We start from the raw sequence: 15,273 nt of genomic DNA, 5'->3' as shown, positions 1-15,273 counted from the left end.
CCCCACTGCGGCCTGGCAGAACATTCTTTTTGTAGCATTGACACTAATGAAGAACGAGACGTTGGTAAGTGCAGGTGTTCAGGCAAAGATAAGCCCTAATGCATCAGTCATCGTATTAATATAACCCCCAACACATTGCCTCCATTTCTCTTCCTCCCAGTGATATATTAGAATGATGTGGTAAGAAAACTGAACAAGTGGGATTGTAAATCCTCATTAGAATGCTGCTGCTTTTAATACCTTTATTCAGGTTACACGTTTCTGGCTTTTTTCCCTTTTGAGGTGGGAGTTAATTTGACTTTTGTGGTCAGTACTTTCTTAAATATTTTTTTTTCTTTTTTTTTTTTTTTCTTATTTTAAGTCAAAATTATTGTGAACAGGTCAGGAAAGATTGGAAGAAAGCCTTTTCCTTCAGGTTATTTGGTATCTAGGTTGAATACACTTAGACTTGTTGCAATCATGCTTCTAATTGTTTTTGAATGTCTTATAGCCTAATTTTTGTTGTTAGGAAGAAATGGATTCTCTTTGTGTCCCGTTTTTTTCTCAATGCCTCCCTCACAGTATTTTATGTACTGTCATGGTGGATTTTTCCCTCTGCTCTTACACTTCCGCTTTTTCATCTTAGCAATAGAGGACTATGTCTATTCAGTGTTTTCTGTCTGTCCTAAGTATGGGGGGAGGAGGAGAAAGTTACTTTTCCCGCCCCCCCCCCCCCCCAATTTTATCTGTCTTGCATCCTGTCTAGGTAAGAGATACTGGAATATCTTTGAAGTACCATCAAATACAGATTCTAATTGTTGGAAGAAAAAGCAGTGTTTTCTGTCTTTCTTCATATCTTCAAAGCAGCAATTGTTGCAAAATTGGCCATGATATTTCTAAAAAGCTGAAATTCTCTAGGCGTCTTTCCCAGATCTTACTCATACAAAAGCATCTAAGCTTTTTTTGAGAGCTTTCCAAAGCAGAGGAGAGACAGAACTGGCCCACATTTGTCAATCTATCTCTGCTGTTTGTCAAAGTAACAGTATAAAACCAGATCTATCCCAGGAGCATCAGAGATACTGCAGCTGCCTGCCTCTACATTTACAGCACAGCATTGGTTTTATGCTTTGTTCACATATGGCAAGATGTAGCCATCTGGGTTAGTAAGCCATATGTTTTTGAAACAAAAATGTAGATTCTGCAGAAGGTTGATAGCACACTCTGGAAAATTATGGATTCTGGAGAAGTAGATATTTCTAGCCATGATGAAAATTGATGTTGCAAGTAAGTGTAAACAGACAAGGATTGTGTACAAAATATTGCAGAATACTGGTGTGCTTTTGCAAATGTGTCAGCTTTTTTTAGCATATATTATTTAGAAAAAAAAAGAATAAAAAGTTAATGATTGATAAAGAAAACCCAGTCATACAAAAAAGTTTAAGTGACCTATGTAACCTGCTCGATGAAGAAACCCTCTTTGTATTACATCAGTTATACTAGCATAGAGCAGGACATAATGCTGTGATAATCGGAGCAAAGCCATTCTTGGCACCAGGCCACAGTGGAGCAGCTTGCGCTGTGTTAATAGAATGGCTTCTGCGTATGCTAGAGTATCTCTATTTGAGAAAATTAAGACCTTGCTTTAGGGAAAACAGTCGCCTCTGATCAAAAATAGGAAGAGGTCGTTTAAATTAATATAGCAAGTGATTATATACATGTCATGATGTTAAAGAAATACCAACTACCTTTGCTGTATATGCTAATAAAAAATAGTCAATGTGAGCGACAATGGTGTTAGGTGTGAAACAGAAATAGATTTCTTTTTTTTAATCTTTGTTTTAGAACAACTTTGTACTGAGATAACAGATGAATCTGAATACAGAGTACTAAACTTGAGGTTTGATCTCTTGAATCCTTGTTAATGGAATCTTCTCATTGATCCTAAGAGTTTAGTCTTTTCGTGGTTGTTATTAAAGCTGTGTTAGGTCATGTCATTTAAGAAATGGAATGTTTTTTTTTTTCTATAGAAACAGATGAAAAGTGCTCAAGATGCTGGGAAATGTGTTTTCCTCCCTTTAAATTTTTTTTTTTTTTTTTCTTCTGGTATTTTCAAATGCATCCTTACTTTATCTCAGTGGTCCCAGCTAAAGTTTTTCTGTTTAGCCTTCTATATAAAATTGGTCTCCTACTTTTTTTCTTTATAAGCATTTTGAGCAATGTACTTGATGATTGATTCTATCTGATTAATTTTCTTCATTTCATTCCTCTAAATGCTAAATATTCTCACTTCTGAGATTTTTGTTCCACCTCCATACTTACTTGTCTGATGTAATTGTGATTTGTTTTTTTCTTCAGACAGTTGGCTTTTGTGATAGTATATCTCTACCTTTTTTCCCACTTGTGTTTTTGTTTTATCAAAATACTGGTGATAAGTCTTGCTAGTTTCAGTGAGGTCCAGCAACAGTGGTTAAAAATGGGAGTGTTTTTATCAGCCTTGCTGCCTGATAGTATAACAGAGCGTGTATGTGAATGTCGGTGCCTGCTGGCAGTGATGTGTGTTGGGATGTTGGAGGTGGCTTTATTGACAGAGCAGCATGATGTGAAAGCTTGCACCTAGCTTCAGTGGCACTTATCTGAAATGTGTTGCCTTTTGAACATTGTGTTCAGTTAACAATTTCAGTAACTGCTGCAGGCAGTGGGGCATGGATACTACTGTATTTCTCAAAATGCAAAACAACCCACTTGAAAACCTGATCTGAATCCAGCTTCTGATAGTTGCTGTTGGTCTAAAAACTGAGTGAGGCTCGCCATCAGGTACCAAAGTCTATGTGCATGTGAGAGGCGGGTGGGCTGTGGAGAAGCAGGGGTGGGAGCAGGCACTGCAGGAGGCTGAGGCGCTCTCCGGCTGGGAGCTGGTATGGACAGAAGGAATGGTCTGCCTTGGGCCAAGGGCTGGGCATGGGGGTCCAGCAGCAAAGTGTTTTGAGAAAGAGCGCATGACGCTCTTCCAGTGTAATGATTTTGTCTTGCCTCGGCTAATTCTGTCCCTCCTGCTATGTGTAAAACACAGGAGCATTCAGGTACTGTTCTAGGTACAAAGAAAGGAGGATTATGGGGACAATGTAAGAGCAGATAGAGCACCCTCCTGGTGACGTGGGAAGGAGAGGGCACAGGGTCAGTCTGAGAACAGTTAATGCACATGTAGCCCCTGGTATGAATTTTTAAGGCTTTAGCAAAAGTCCCTGAAGTAGAGAATGAAGAAAAGTTGAAGCAGTTACTGTGAAAGTGCTAGGAAGGTTCTTCCGATGGATACGCCTGACCAACAAATACAGCAATATGAGCAATGGTTTCAGAATTAGTAACTGTTAGGCGGAGCACACTGGTGAGGGCAGGGACAGCAGACCTGCTAGCTCTTACCCTTAACAAAACCAGGACCAACCAAACTCTGTTGGTTTAGTCAGCTTTTGATTTATAATCTGTGGCTGCATCAGGCTAGTCCTGTGTCTTGGTTATGGAACATACTTAAGGTCAAGTCTGTTACAAAATGGAACAAACTTTTAAGGAGATACTCTGGTTCCCTTGTACCAGTGGTAGTGTCAAAATCTCTGAACATAAAGGCTTATTACAGTTGAAGAAAGAGCTACTTCATCAGGATTTACTATCTGTTACCAAAGGAAAAGCATTTGTTAAACTTTTCATTAACCTCTCATCACATGCAACTGAGTCTTATTTTTCTCTACTTAATGATATTGAAGGACACTTAAATAAATACAGGTTATGTGAATATATAAAATATTTTTCTGAATGTTTTTAAGAAAGCAGTTACAGTAGTTTCCAAGGGCTTTTGCTAACAAATGAAAGAAAAACTGAGACTTGAGATAGTGAGTAAAAGTTGATAAAAGGGAAAGAAAACTCTGGAACTTATTACAGATACAACATTTTCCTAATAATTTGTCATGGGAAGTCTTTTGATATTGTGAATTCAGCTGAGTAGTTCATATTCTTTCTTAATTGAGTATAATGAATTACTCCGTACTAATTCAGACAGATCATGGAGGACGGGCGGTCGAAAGATGTAGATTTTAAATGTCTGGTTTACTTAAAAGAAAAAATGTATTTATGAATATATATGCATTTTTTGCTAACTTCAGTTTCTTTTTTTTTTTGTAGATAATTGAATGGGTCTTCAGAAGAAGAGTTGCTAAAACTGTCAGAAAAGTAAGTATGTGAGTGTTCGTCGTTGTTCACAAAAATATGTATCTGACAGTGCTACCTCTATTTACAGTTAATAAACCTTTTTGTCATGTTAGTTCTTAACATCTGTAATAACTAATATTTTTATATAGCCTCGTAAGTCTATTTTCAGTTAAGTGTTTTTATTTTGTGAAAGTAGATAATGTTATGTATTTCTCCTTCTGAATATGTCCTACTGCTTCTTATTGATTATTTTTAATAGCTAGAACTACCATTGTGAAGGAAAACTTTGAAAAATATAATTCTAGCGATTTCTTATTTATTTTCAATGATGTATAGTATATAATTTGTCGCCTTTATAATCATCAGAAAGGTTTCAACTCCTCAAGTTTGTGTTGTCTAACATAGCATGACTAGAATTTCTTATGGTGGTGGTGTATTTCCACCTGTATGTAGTTACTAATTTTGACTTTGAAAGTCACCTTTCTCTGGAAAGAGGAATTTTTGTGTTCTGCTGGCTCCCAATTTAAAACAGGAAAAATCTGCATGTGAAGAATGCATTTCATGTGTGTATTCAAAATGCGGAGCTTTGTACTAACTGATGTGTTGTGTTTTAACCTCTTTCCACATGGTTGAGATGATGAAGTAATTCAATCAAAATTATTATATTATATAAAAAAGTAGAAATTCTTCAATCTAATAAGTAGGAATTGAATGCTTTTAAAAAAAAATCCTGTATTTTTAGCAGAGCAGTATCAAAATTGCTATAAGGTATGTGTGTATGAATTTATATGTACAGCTGATATTTGCAATATGCATATATTTCAATAGAGCTGTTTATAGTATCTGTAAGTCCTGTAATTATACTGATTGTACTGCACTAATTTCCAGTTGTTCAGTTGTTCTTGCACATACTGTGAGTTATTTTTGCTTAAAGTTCATTAATTACTTCTATAACTAGATAGACTTACTTTTAAAAGGGCTAATTAAAAAAAAAGTGTAGGTACAGGATTTGTGCATAATACGTTACACTGGGAACCTTTATTTCTATGCTCACTGTTCTTTCATCTATTCATGAGTCTGGTTTTGGCTAATTGGATTTTTATTGTCTTTAGTGGCTTATCGAAGAGATGAAATGTGGTCTGAAGGGCGATATGACTATGAAAGAGTTCCAAGAGAACGTCTCCCTCCAAGGATTCATCCTGATGTAAGTGTATAGTATGTTTCTTTAGCATTATACTGTTGTACTATACCTTTATACCATGACTTGTACTATAAGGGCTGGATTTATGTACATATTTAAGTTCCTAGTATACCCCAGGTTCTTTTCTCATTCATTTAAGCCAACAGTCTAGCAAATATATCTGCACAGAGATAATAGAATGCCTACAAAATTAAATCTTGTATTTCTTTTCCAAATCTATTGAAAGTGTTTCAGAACATTTGTATTTTGATAAATTGATTTTTTTGGTGTAGTTCTTTGTGTTATTAAACACAGGATTTTCAATAACTTCTGGAGAACCAAAGGCCATACTATGTTAATTTTTCTCCAGACATTTTTTGTTATGTTAATACATCTTTGAAGTGATTTGAGATGGTAAAATCACTACTTTTGGTATTGGTGTTGTCACTGATGCAGTTTTTTGTTATGATGCTTAAAGTATAGAAGGAAATGTTTATAACAAATGTTGAAAATACGTCTTTGCTAAAGAAATTGTGTTTTGAAGCCTTGTAAGGGAAATGCTTATCAAGAAGAGTGTCAATGGAAATCTACTTCATAGACATGGAGACTTCTACTGTATGTTGTGCTTGTAAAAGCAAACACAGAAGCTATGCTTACTCTGCTGTAGAGTAACTTTAGAATGCTTTTAGAAAATCTCTGTGCCAAAGAGCTGGGTAAATTTTTTTTTTTTTGTCCTGTGTCTGAAGTCTCTAAAGAAGAAAGAAAACAGCTTGTAGCTTTGTCTTTTGAGCTATTACACCTTAAATAGAACTTTAAGAATACTTTTTGACATTTCTATTTATATGCTGTGCAATGTACATTTGGCAAAATAAAATTTCAGGTACCTGTGCCTGTTATCTGGCTTTTCTTTTAGTTCTTTTAAATGGTGCAATAGTAGCATAGCTGATTTAGCATACTTTCTGGGTTCCCTCTACTATATTTTCAGCGTGTTGTTTTGGAAGTGTACCAGTGTTGGTAACTTGGTAACTAGTTACGTAGTCTTCTCTATTGAGTGGTGTATTAGTGTTTGGCTGCTCTGTGACATTTCTAACTCTCTTTACAGGCAACAACAAAATTTCTGCATTTTCAGCAAACTGGAAATCAGATAAGTTTGCACAGGGTATTTAGTCAGCTGCTTCTCCAAAACACTTATCAGCAATAGGACATGAGAATGTCAGAATAGGCAGAATGCATTTTCACAGATTTTTTTTTTTTTTAATCAACATTTGATTTGACTAACACATTGCTAATTTAATTTAACCATTGCAACAGTGATATTCTTAAATCCCTTTAGTCTTTCAAGCTGTCCAGGGAACAATGCATGGCATATGCATTATGAAAATTTCCTTTAAAATTGAAAAGATGTGATGCACTCATTCTGATGCAAGAATTAACTGTGTAGTTCAATGCTAGCTTTATATTACATGTGTTTGGAACTGGGGATGACGGGACTAGCAGAATACACTCATTTTTCAGATTCAACACTATCCATCTGCACCAAAACAACACACCCAGTAGCTGGGCAAACCAAGATCTGATGTCTCTCTGCCTTACTGAAAGATGGATATGAAGCTCCCTCTCATACAGCTCTGCTGATTCAAGATAATTGGCAGGCAGTTTCTGTCCTTGTAAGCCTGTGCCATTGTATCTGTGTCCACGTGTACAGGTCTGACTTAATTTTGACTAGACAAGTAAAATGGAGTTAGTTTATTCAATCTATGAACACACTTAGCAGTTGCTGATAGGTTAGTACTTTGGAACTGAGACACGCCAGTGATACAGAATGAAGTATCTCTTGTTTGAGAGAGCAAGAAACTTGTCCTAATTTAAACCAGGTGCTAATTTTATATCAAGTATAGACTGTAGTAGAAACACATCCTTTCAGATCCTGGTAAACAACATAAAGTTGCAAGCACTTGGCACAATTAACCGTAGGTGGGTACACGTTGAGTTTTCATGTAACTATCCTTCTATATGTCAGTATAGTTATGTGATGGGGGCTTCTGGGTAAGGTTAAAGCACAGTGCAGTTTTATTTTAGTTTCAGAGCTAAAATCTTTGTAAGACACCAAACTAAAAAAAAAATATGTGTGGAGGATGTTCAGTGAGGTAAGGGTAGATCAAGCATTGTGGCTGTGTATGATGTGTATGTAGTCTCTGCTTTGCATCAGTATGGCTGTAGGCTGGCTTTGGATTGCCCTCTAGTGAATTTGTTGGGTGGTCTCTGAAATCAGAACTAACTTTTTTTTGCATGACAATATTTAGCAGTTTGTGAATTAAATGTATTTTTCTACAAAAACTATTCGTGCATTAGATTGTGACTTTCTACTACTATTAAAAAAGCTAGTTTGAGTATCCTTCCCCCCCTCCAAATTGCACATGCCAACTCAAGTCTCTGCATTTGTAGCTTGTGTTTTTAAGGCCCATAGAAAAAAAAAATCTTACTAAAGGAAGGAGACTTGAAATACAAGGTCTTGCATTCATGTTTTTGTTTGCTTTTTATTTGCAGTTGGCTTATATAATACTTTGTTCTAGAAAATCGAATTTGTATCTTTTGCAGCTGTGCAATTTGCACTTAATAAACAAAGGATTTATTTAATTGGTAAATGGTGGATGACATTTTATTTGAAGGAAATACAATAAATTGATTTTGCATTCTAGCAAAAAGCTATCCGAAACTTGTGTTAAAAGAAAAACAGAGTGTTCAAATTCTCTCTTGTCACTTCAATCCTCCGATCACCTACTGCATTGTATTGAGAAGGTGCTTATCTATTCAGATTATGAAGCAAGGACTGTCTTCACTATAATCTCCATAGTGTGGAGGATGTTATTGACATTAAGAAAATTGATTATGTTTTCAAATGGGCTCCTTGTTTTACAGGCGTTACAGGTGTAACTATTGCATTCCTAAGTTAATGTAAAAGTCTCTGAGAAATATATGCTTAAAAAAAAAAGTAGCTGATGCTTAGAAAGTAGCTAGTGCTGCTGCTTTAAAGTTTCAAAAGAAACTTAAACCATGTTGAAAATTTTCCCCCTATAATTAAACTTGTAATGCCTAAGGATTGCATCTGAATGGTGTCCAAATAGATTTAATAAATTATTCCACCACCAGACTGGCATGATTTTTAATATTTGTTGTTTCCCTGTGCTATTTCAGCTTTAAGATTACTGTAGTCCCATATTTAGAAATAACTTGTTGTTTTTACTTTTGTATATTCACTACAGATTTCAAGCTGTTAAAAGCAATATGTTTTTGTTTGTTTTGTGGTTTAGGATGATTATCATAGAGTAGTAAACATTGTGCCCAAGAAACCACCACTGCTCGAAAGACCTGGGGATGGGAATTACAGTCGGTATGATGATTACAGTCACGCTGAGTACAGAGACTATGAAGAGGGTCGCAGTTTTGCCCATGACCGAAGAAGTGGCCCTCCACACAGAGGTGTACATAAGGTAATTCTTCTCACATGTTTATGATGTTTATCTTCTCGTAAATGCTTGATACTGAACAATTAAAATATTATTTCAGACAGACCATTGGTGTTAATGCTGTTCCCATAAACTGAAATCAAATGAATAGAAAAAACATCCAGGTTTTGATACTTGGTGCTTTTTTGCAGTTACTGTGCTTCTCTTGTGATTATAAGGTAATAACTGTTTGCTGCTTCTTACGGTTCCTAGCTACTCTGTTTACTTAGAAAAGAGCCCTTGTCCAGCACTGTGGAAAGCTCAGAGCCTGAACTGGGAAAAGAAAAGTGGCTAGAAGTCCTCTCTGTAATGCAGTGCAAAGTTATCTGGATGAATAGAAGAATGATTGCAAAATCTTTCTATTTAACAAGTGCTTGCACATGCAACTTGTTGAATGTTGTCTGCCTACCCTTCTAATTCCCGCAGTTGTTAATTTTATATAAATTCTGTCATGATGTTGAATGCATATTTTTTTTTCCCAGTAGCTACACTTAAGTACAAAATTTATGGTCCCTTTGAAAGTTCATTCACCTCCTCTAACCCAGCTGTTTGAAATTCTGTAATTTCAAGCTATTGATAATAATTTACATTTCAATGGGGGAAATTTTCTTTTTTTTAAGTCAGGGCCTATGTATATTTTGGAAATTTTTTTAGTTTTTGTGTTTTGTGCAGCATTTCAAAGTTGCTCTCCTTAGTATTAATAGAGGAAGAAAATAAGAGGAACGGGGCAGAGTGAATAAACTGAGAGGAACCTCGCTGTGAATGATTAGTACTTTCTTTTAGCACATTAAATGCTTTGGTTTTGCAATAAATAAGTACCATTTGGCAGCTAACTGTACCTGACATCTGTTGTTGAGATACACATCACACAGTTGTTTTGTATGTGTGTTTTGCAGGATGAATCAGGATACAGATGGCCAAGGGATGATCATCCTATAAGTCGGCAGCCTGAATACAGGTATTTTATAAGACTTTACAGTAGTGCAATGCATAGGCTGGGACTATTTAGGGCATTTTTGTTTGTTATCAAAACAGTTTGTAGAGCAGAGCAGTGAAATGGCAGGTATGTGGGAAAGGGCACTTGTTGAAGTAAAAACAATAGTGGAAAAGTGATTTCTAGTTGCAGTGTTTGAAACACAAATTAAATAAATGGTATGACGTGAAAGTGTCTATTTTAGTATTTGTTTAGCAAGGAGAGGAGGCATAATGATAGCATCTTTAAGATGTTAGCTTGGGACTGTAAGTAATTTAGTGCATCTCCCTGATCAGTCATACTTTTTACATGACTTCAGAGAATTCTTTGGTGTAGTATTTGCTTCTGTGACTGCAGTACCTTGGGGCAACAATACAGTGGAAAGATACCTGCGCCATTTTAAAGGTTGGTGGGGCGAATAATGGGATTATGAAGTTCACCATAGCCTTGTTCTGACCTCCCTTTTTTCTCAGCTGGACTGATGAGTAGGTATTTCCATCATACATCATATTCATTTCTGTGAGCACTTCTTAGTCTGTAGCTCAGGTTCCCACCTGTGAAATGTAAGAAATAGTATTAAACAGGAGGGCTGTAACACACATATGCCTGCAATGATGTTTGGTGTGGGATTGTTTGATATGATAAATAAAGTGCACAGGATAGCGTTACACCCAGAACTTATGGACAAGGATGAAACTCATCCTAAATGTTCAGACAAGAATGAATTGTTAGTATAACTGAAATATTAATAATCTAATCTAAGAATGTCATCTTGTGGCTGTACTTTTATCTGCCACATCCTGTGTTTCCACTTCTCAAGGTGTCTACTATTATACCAGGCTTGTATTTCTATATGCTGTATCATGGTGTTAGTTGTAAATATCTCATTCTACATAGAATAACTCCTTGTTATTGCTATCTATACAAAACTGTGGTTGTACCATACAAAGATCAACAAAAGTAAACCAAGTTAGCTAAAGACACCTGGTCAGTTAGAAAAATTGCTGTTAAACCTGCACCAAATTGAAAAAAAGACTTCAGAGAGGTCAGGAAAAGCTCAGACAGAGCAAGCTTGCTCGAAGCCTCAGTATTGAGGCCTTGCAAACACAATATGAAGCTGTTAGTAGCAATGGCAGTACAGTGCTACAGGGCTGCACAGTTGTAGAAATCTATTCCTTTGAATGTGATGATTTAGACGTAGCATAACTAGGTTACTACGTAACTTCACCATAAAAAAAATATGGTCTGTCTGCACTCAACTTCTCTCAAAATTGCATTCTTGGGGTTAGAAGCAACGGTAAAGGGTTTCAAAAAGTAGTAAGTGTTTTATAGAAACTTGTGTAAAAATTCTTGCATCTTTTCCTCCCACTTAGAAGAATGAGAGTTGTTTAAACCTGGGGGGGGGTGGAAAAAAAAGACTGAGAAGACTGAGTTAGTGCCAGGCAGTTCATTTTACGCAGAACAAGAGTGGCACCCAGTGGTCAAAAAGATTCTTAAATGCATCCTGATTTCTTCCATTTAAAATGTGAGGATAAAATGTCAGCTCGTTTTGTTGAAGGCTTTAAAAATGTGTTGCGTGGTAGGTGATAGTCCTATCTGAATCTTCCTTGTATATTTTAGAATATGTAACTGTTATACAACTGCAACAGCAGTATGGAAGAACTTCATAAAGATACTTGGTTCAGTTGAGGGTATGGGAATGTATTTGCAATTGAATGAAGCCCTACTGATCTATTACATAAATATGCATTAGCATGTCATAAGTCTGACTCTACAGAAAAGCACAGGAGTAGTAAATAACCTTGGATGTAAATCCTGTGATCAGACTGCTAAACATTTGTAGCATTACATGCTTTGTAATAAACTTAATTATGATTTTTTTGCATATTGCTCACTATTGAGCTATGTAGTGGATCTCAACAGAGGAAATAGTGAAGTACAGTACTTGGTGTATGTTGTCTCCTGTGGTGGAAACGCTAATTACTTTCTATTTCAAAGACGTTTGCACTATAAAACATGAGATTAAAAAATTATTATATGCGAAAATGCTTTCTCTTTGGATATGACGGAAGTTATTTTGGGTAAGTTCTTCTGGAGTACGTATAAATTTTTTTTTTATTATTTTTTTATTTGTGGCAGTAGAAGGAGATTTAAGATTACTTTAACCAGAAGTACTTCTTAAAAAATAGCATGGAACATGGCTAAAACATAGCACAAAGTTAGATTTGTGAAGCTAAAGACACTCAGGAGACTTGCAAAGTTAATGGGTTTTTGTAGTCAGTACAGTGACTATAAATTCTAAAAAGAATAGCTCTTTTATTGACATAAATAATCAGTTTTCTTGACTATTTTTAAAAACTCATTCAGCAGCTAAAAATGCGCTGTAAAAAGTTGTTGTCAACATTATGTTTAGCATTTCCTCTTAAGCATTAATCATTCACATTTTCCTGCTTTGATTTTTCACAACTTAACTGTCAAAAAGTAGTTTCTGATTTCTTATTCTTTCCATTTTTTCCCCCCCCTATCTTTCTTTGGAGTGCTGAAAAACATTCCTTGAGATTCTCCCAAAGTAAAAGAATCTGCTTATCTGGAATATCAGAAACCCTTAAATGATGCAGAATTTTGGGGGGTGATAGTTTCCTTTGTTGAAGAAACCAGCTGGGGTATTTTTTGTTGTTGCTGTTGTTATTTCTTTTGTGGATTTTTTTTTTTTAAGCCTCTTGCCTTTTCCTTAAAAATAGGAAGTGCATGCTTACTTAGCAGTTGCATAGCTGTGGCTTGAGCTGTGATGTGTCAGCTGACCAGCAGCAGTTCTCCGTGAGTGACAAGAGGATTGTTGAGGTTCTACCACTTGGCTTAGCTGTCTTTTTTTCTTGCCTTCTTTCTTCTTATGGAGTTATGCTTCGGTTTCCAAGCAGCTGTCATTTGCCGATAGTCTACCACTGAGCGGAGTGATACTGATCCTTCTGCTCTTTTTCTGGACCACTCAGTTCTTGAGAGTTGTAAGCCCTGTTTTATACTATGCTCAGTGAACAGCTTTCATCCTGACCATGATTTCCTTATGGTAATATCATATTTTATATGTAAAAAATAAAGTAATTCAGATGATATTTTGAAATCTATGTCCAGCACGAGTTCCCAGCCTTTTTTCTCTTGTTCTGACCTAAGGAATTCTTGATGGATTTCTGTCCTCTAGGAACTGATGTGAATTGTGTAACCTTACAGTCATATCTTGGTTTGAAGTGCCTCTTGGTTCAAGCCTAGTTGGCATGTATAAAGAATTGTACATCAAAGCAGAACCTCTTAGTTTGGAGAACAGAGAATTTTCTGCACACATGACAACAGTTTTAATGTCTTGGTCGCTGATGCTATGAGAATTGTGAAACTTGGAAATTGTGAGAGAAGTAGATCAAATAACACATGACTTCTTTGTACATTTATTTTTTACTGATGTTGATTACTTCTGGGGCTGTGTTACTACTTGTCTTTAGTGATATATCAAACTCATTTATTCAAAGCACTCAAATTATTTTATGCATGTCAGATTTTTTTAAAAGTTGCAGGGAACTATGCCGTTACATGTTGAAGAACTCCAATTTTACAGTACTTCTGTATGGGCTTCATAGCAATGGATTTTGCATACAAGTTCATTTTTATAAAGTCAGATGAACTTTTCAGTGTGAAATGCTTTAGAAGATTGTTAGCTGCTGTTCACTTTAGTCATACCAAATTTTAATCCTTTTGAGTGCACAGAACATTACTTCATTCTTTTTTTTTTTCCAGCCAAATAAGATGTGAAATATGCGAAACTTGGCAACTTAAGATGGGTAAGACTCATCTTCAAAGAGTAATTACAAAATGACGCACTTGTAAATCCCAGCTATACATGCATTAAATTTGATCCTTACAATTATCCGAGGTCCAGATTTTTGTAAATTAAGGATTGCCATATTTGTAGACAAAGTACTCGGCATCAGTAGTAATGTTGGTTCATATAATATAGACTCCTGAGAAGTGGCTCACGTAGGACATTTTTAATATCTCCTCTCAAGTTGTTGATATGAATAAGTTTTCTTTTGTTAATGAAGGAAACTTGCTGCTACTATTTGTGTTGTTTTATTTATTGGTTGGTGGTTTGTTTTTTTTTTTTCCTCCATGTCCTGTGTGAAATTAGGAAGTAGTCTTAGTCCAGTCTTTAATACTAATGCATTTGTGTATATAAACCAGATCTGCTTATCTGTGGAGTGCACAGGAAATATTTTGTAATAAATAGAAATAATGAAGTAATTTTGATGCTAGAAATGAAAGAAAACTGTCTGGCAAAATGTTGAAACTTAATTTTAAACAATTGGTGATCTGTGAACAACTAAGCTTCATCAATCAGTTCTATATTTTATTTCGGAAATCTTTTACATCAACGGCACATTGCCTTTCCTCTGAAAATTTTATGTGGCTTTCTGAACATTAAACTTACAGTTACCTCTTTAGGGCAGTAAAGCATAATATACCCCAATTTTTGTAGATGCATAAATCTTCACAGTGAGATTGTGTTTACTGGAGGCCATGGAGCAAATTGGTAGCAAAGAGGGGGATAGAAGCCCAGCAATTGTGGCTTTCTGATCTCTGCTTGAACTACCCTTCCATTTGGCGATTAACCCCTTGCAGGTGCAGTATGTGATGACAGGATGTTCTAGAGGAGTGGTCTGAAGATTGTACATTAAGAAGAAAATTGTTCTTTGACAAGAATGGTTATTTTAAACCAAAATCATTGATGAGAGAGTCTCCAGATAGAAGTTAAGGGTCACTGACTCTTCTGTCAATAAAGCAGGATTTAGTATTGAGGGTTCAGATGTGTCATAGGCCAAGGCAGTTATCTTTACATTATCACTGTGCAATCAACTTTGAATTACAGGGGGTAGCTTGTTTCTTGTTTTTTTTCCCCCTCCTTGTATGTGTTCTCTAATGAATGAAACAGTGAAGCTGTTTAAAGATTTTATGCTCATTTAAAACTGCGTATTATATTGTGGGAGGTCTTTAGGCTTTGGATTTAAACTTTCTTGTAATGTAAACCGATCTTTGTCTTGCTTCTAGAAGAGAAACTTAGCCAAAGGGATTTATGAGATGGTGCTAAAATTGTACATAAGTCTGCTGTTCTGTTGCAATATTTGACAGGTCTTAAGGGACACCATACAAGAACCTCATTCTTTATTAAAAAACATGTGTGGAGGGAAATAAATATGGCAGTCACCCAAAGAAAATGGTCTTGCTTTTGACAGAGATTGATAAGCAGAGTTCTAATCATATTCATTAGCACATGCCTTTTTCTTTTAATAAATAAATAAAATCTCTGCCAGAACATTGAACCTCTCAGGTATTCACACGAACTGCTAGAGTAACTTGTTTATTCATATACGAAATTAGTTTCTTATAATAGGTCA

The 15,273-nt window shown here is 35.7% G+C and overlaps 1 protein-coding gene across 2 annotated transcripts in view; it reads left to right on the top strand.

Annotated features, from left to right (window-relative positions):
- The window catches only part of PPHLN1 (periphilin 1), a 73,085-nt gene that overhangs the window by 1,366 nt on the left and 56,446 nt on the right, over window positions 1-15,273 (top strand). For both annotated transcript variants that reach the window (XM_082309784.1, XM_082309783.1), the window contains exons 2-5: window positions 4,150-4,197; window positions 5,289-5,380; window positions 8,668-8,847; window positions 9,759-9,820. In XM_082309784.1, the coding sequence (XP_082165910.1) occupies window position 4,197; window positions 5,289-5,380; window positions 8,668-8,847; window positions 9,759-9,820 (335 nt within the window). In that variant the 5' untranslated portion in view covers window positions 4,150-4,196. The remainder of the gene's footprint in view (window positions 1-4,149; window positions 4,198-5,288; window positions 5,381-8,667; window positions 8,848-9,758; window positions 9,821-15,273) is intronic.

Source organism: Platalea leucorodia (genome assembly GCF_965183815.1).
Source record: "Platalea leucorodia genome assembly, chromosome: 4".
In the NCBI taxonomy this organism is placed as follows: Eukaryota; Metazoa; Chordata; class Aves; order Pelecaniformes; family Threskiornithidae; genus Platalea; species Platalea leucorodia.
This window is presented reverse-complemented; position numbering and strand designations above follow the sequence as displayed.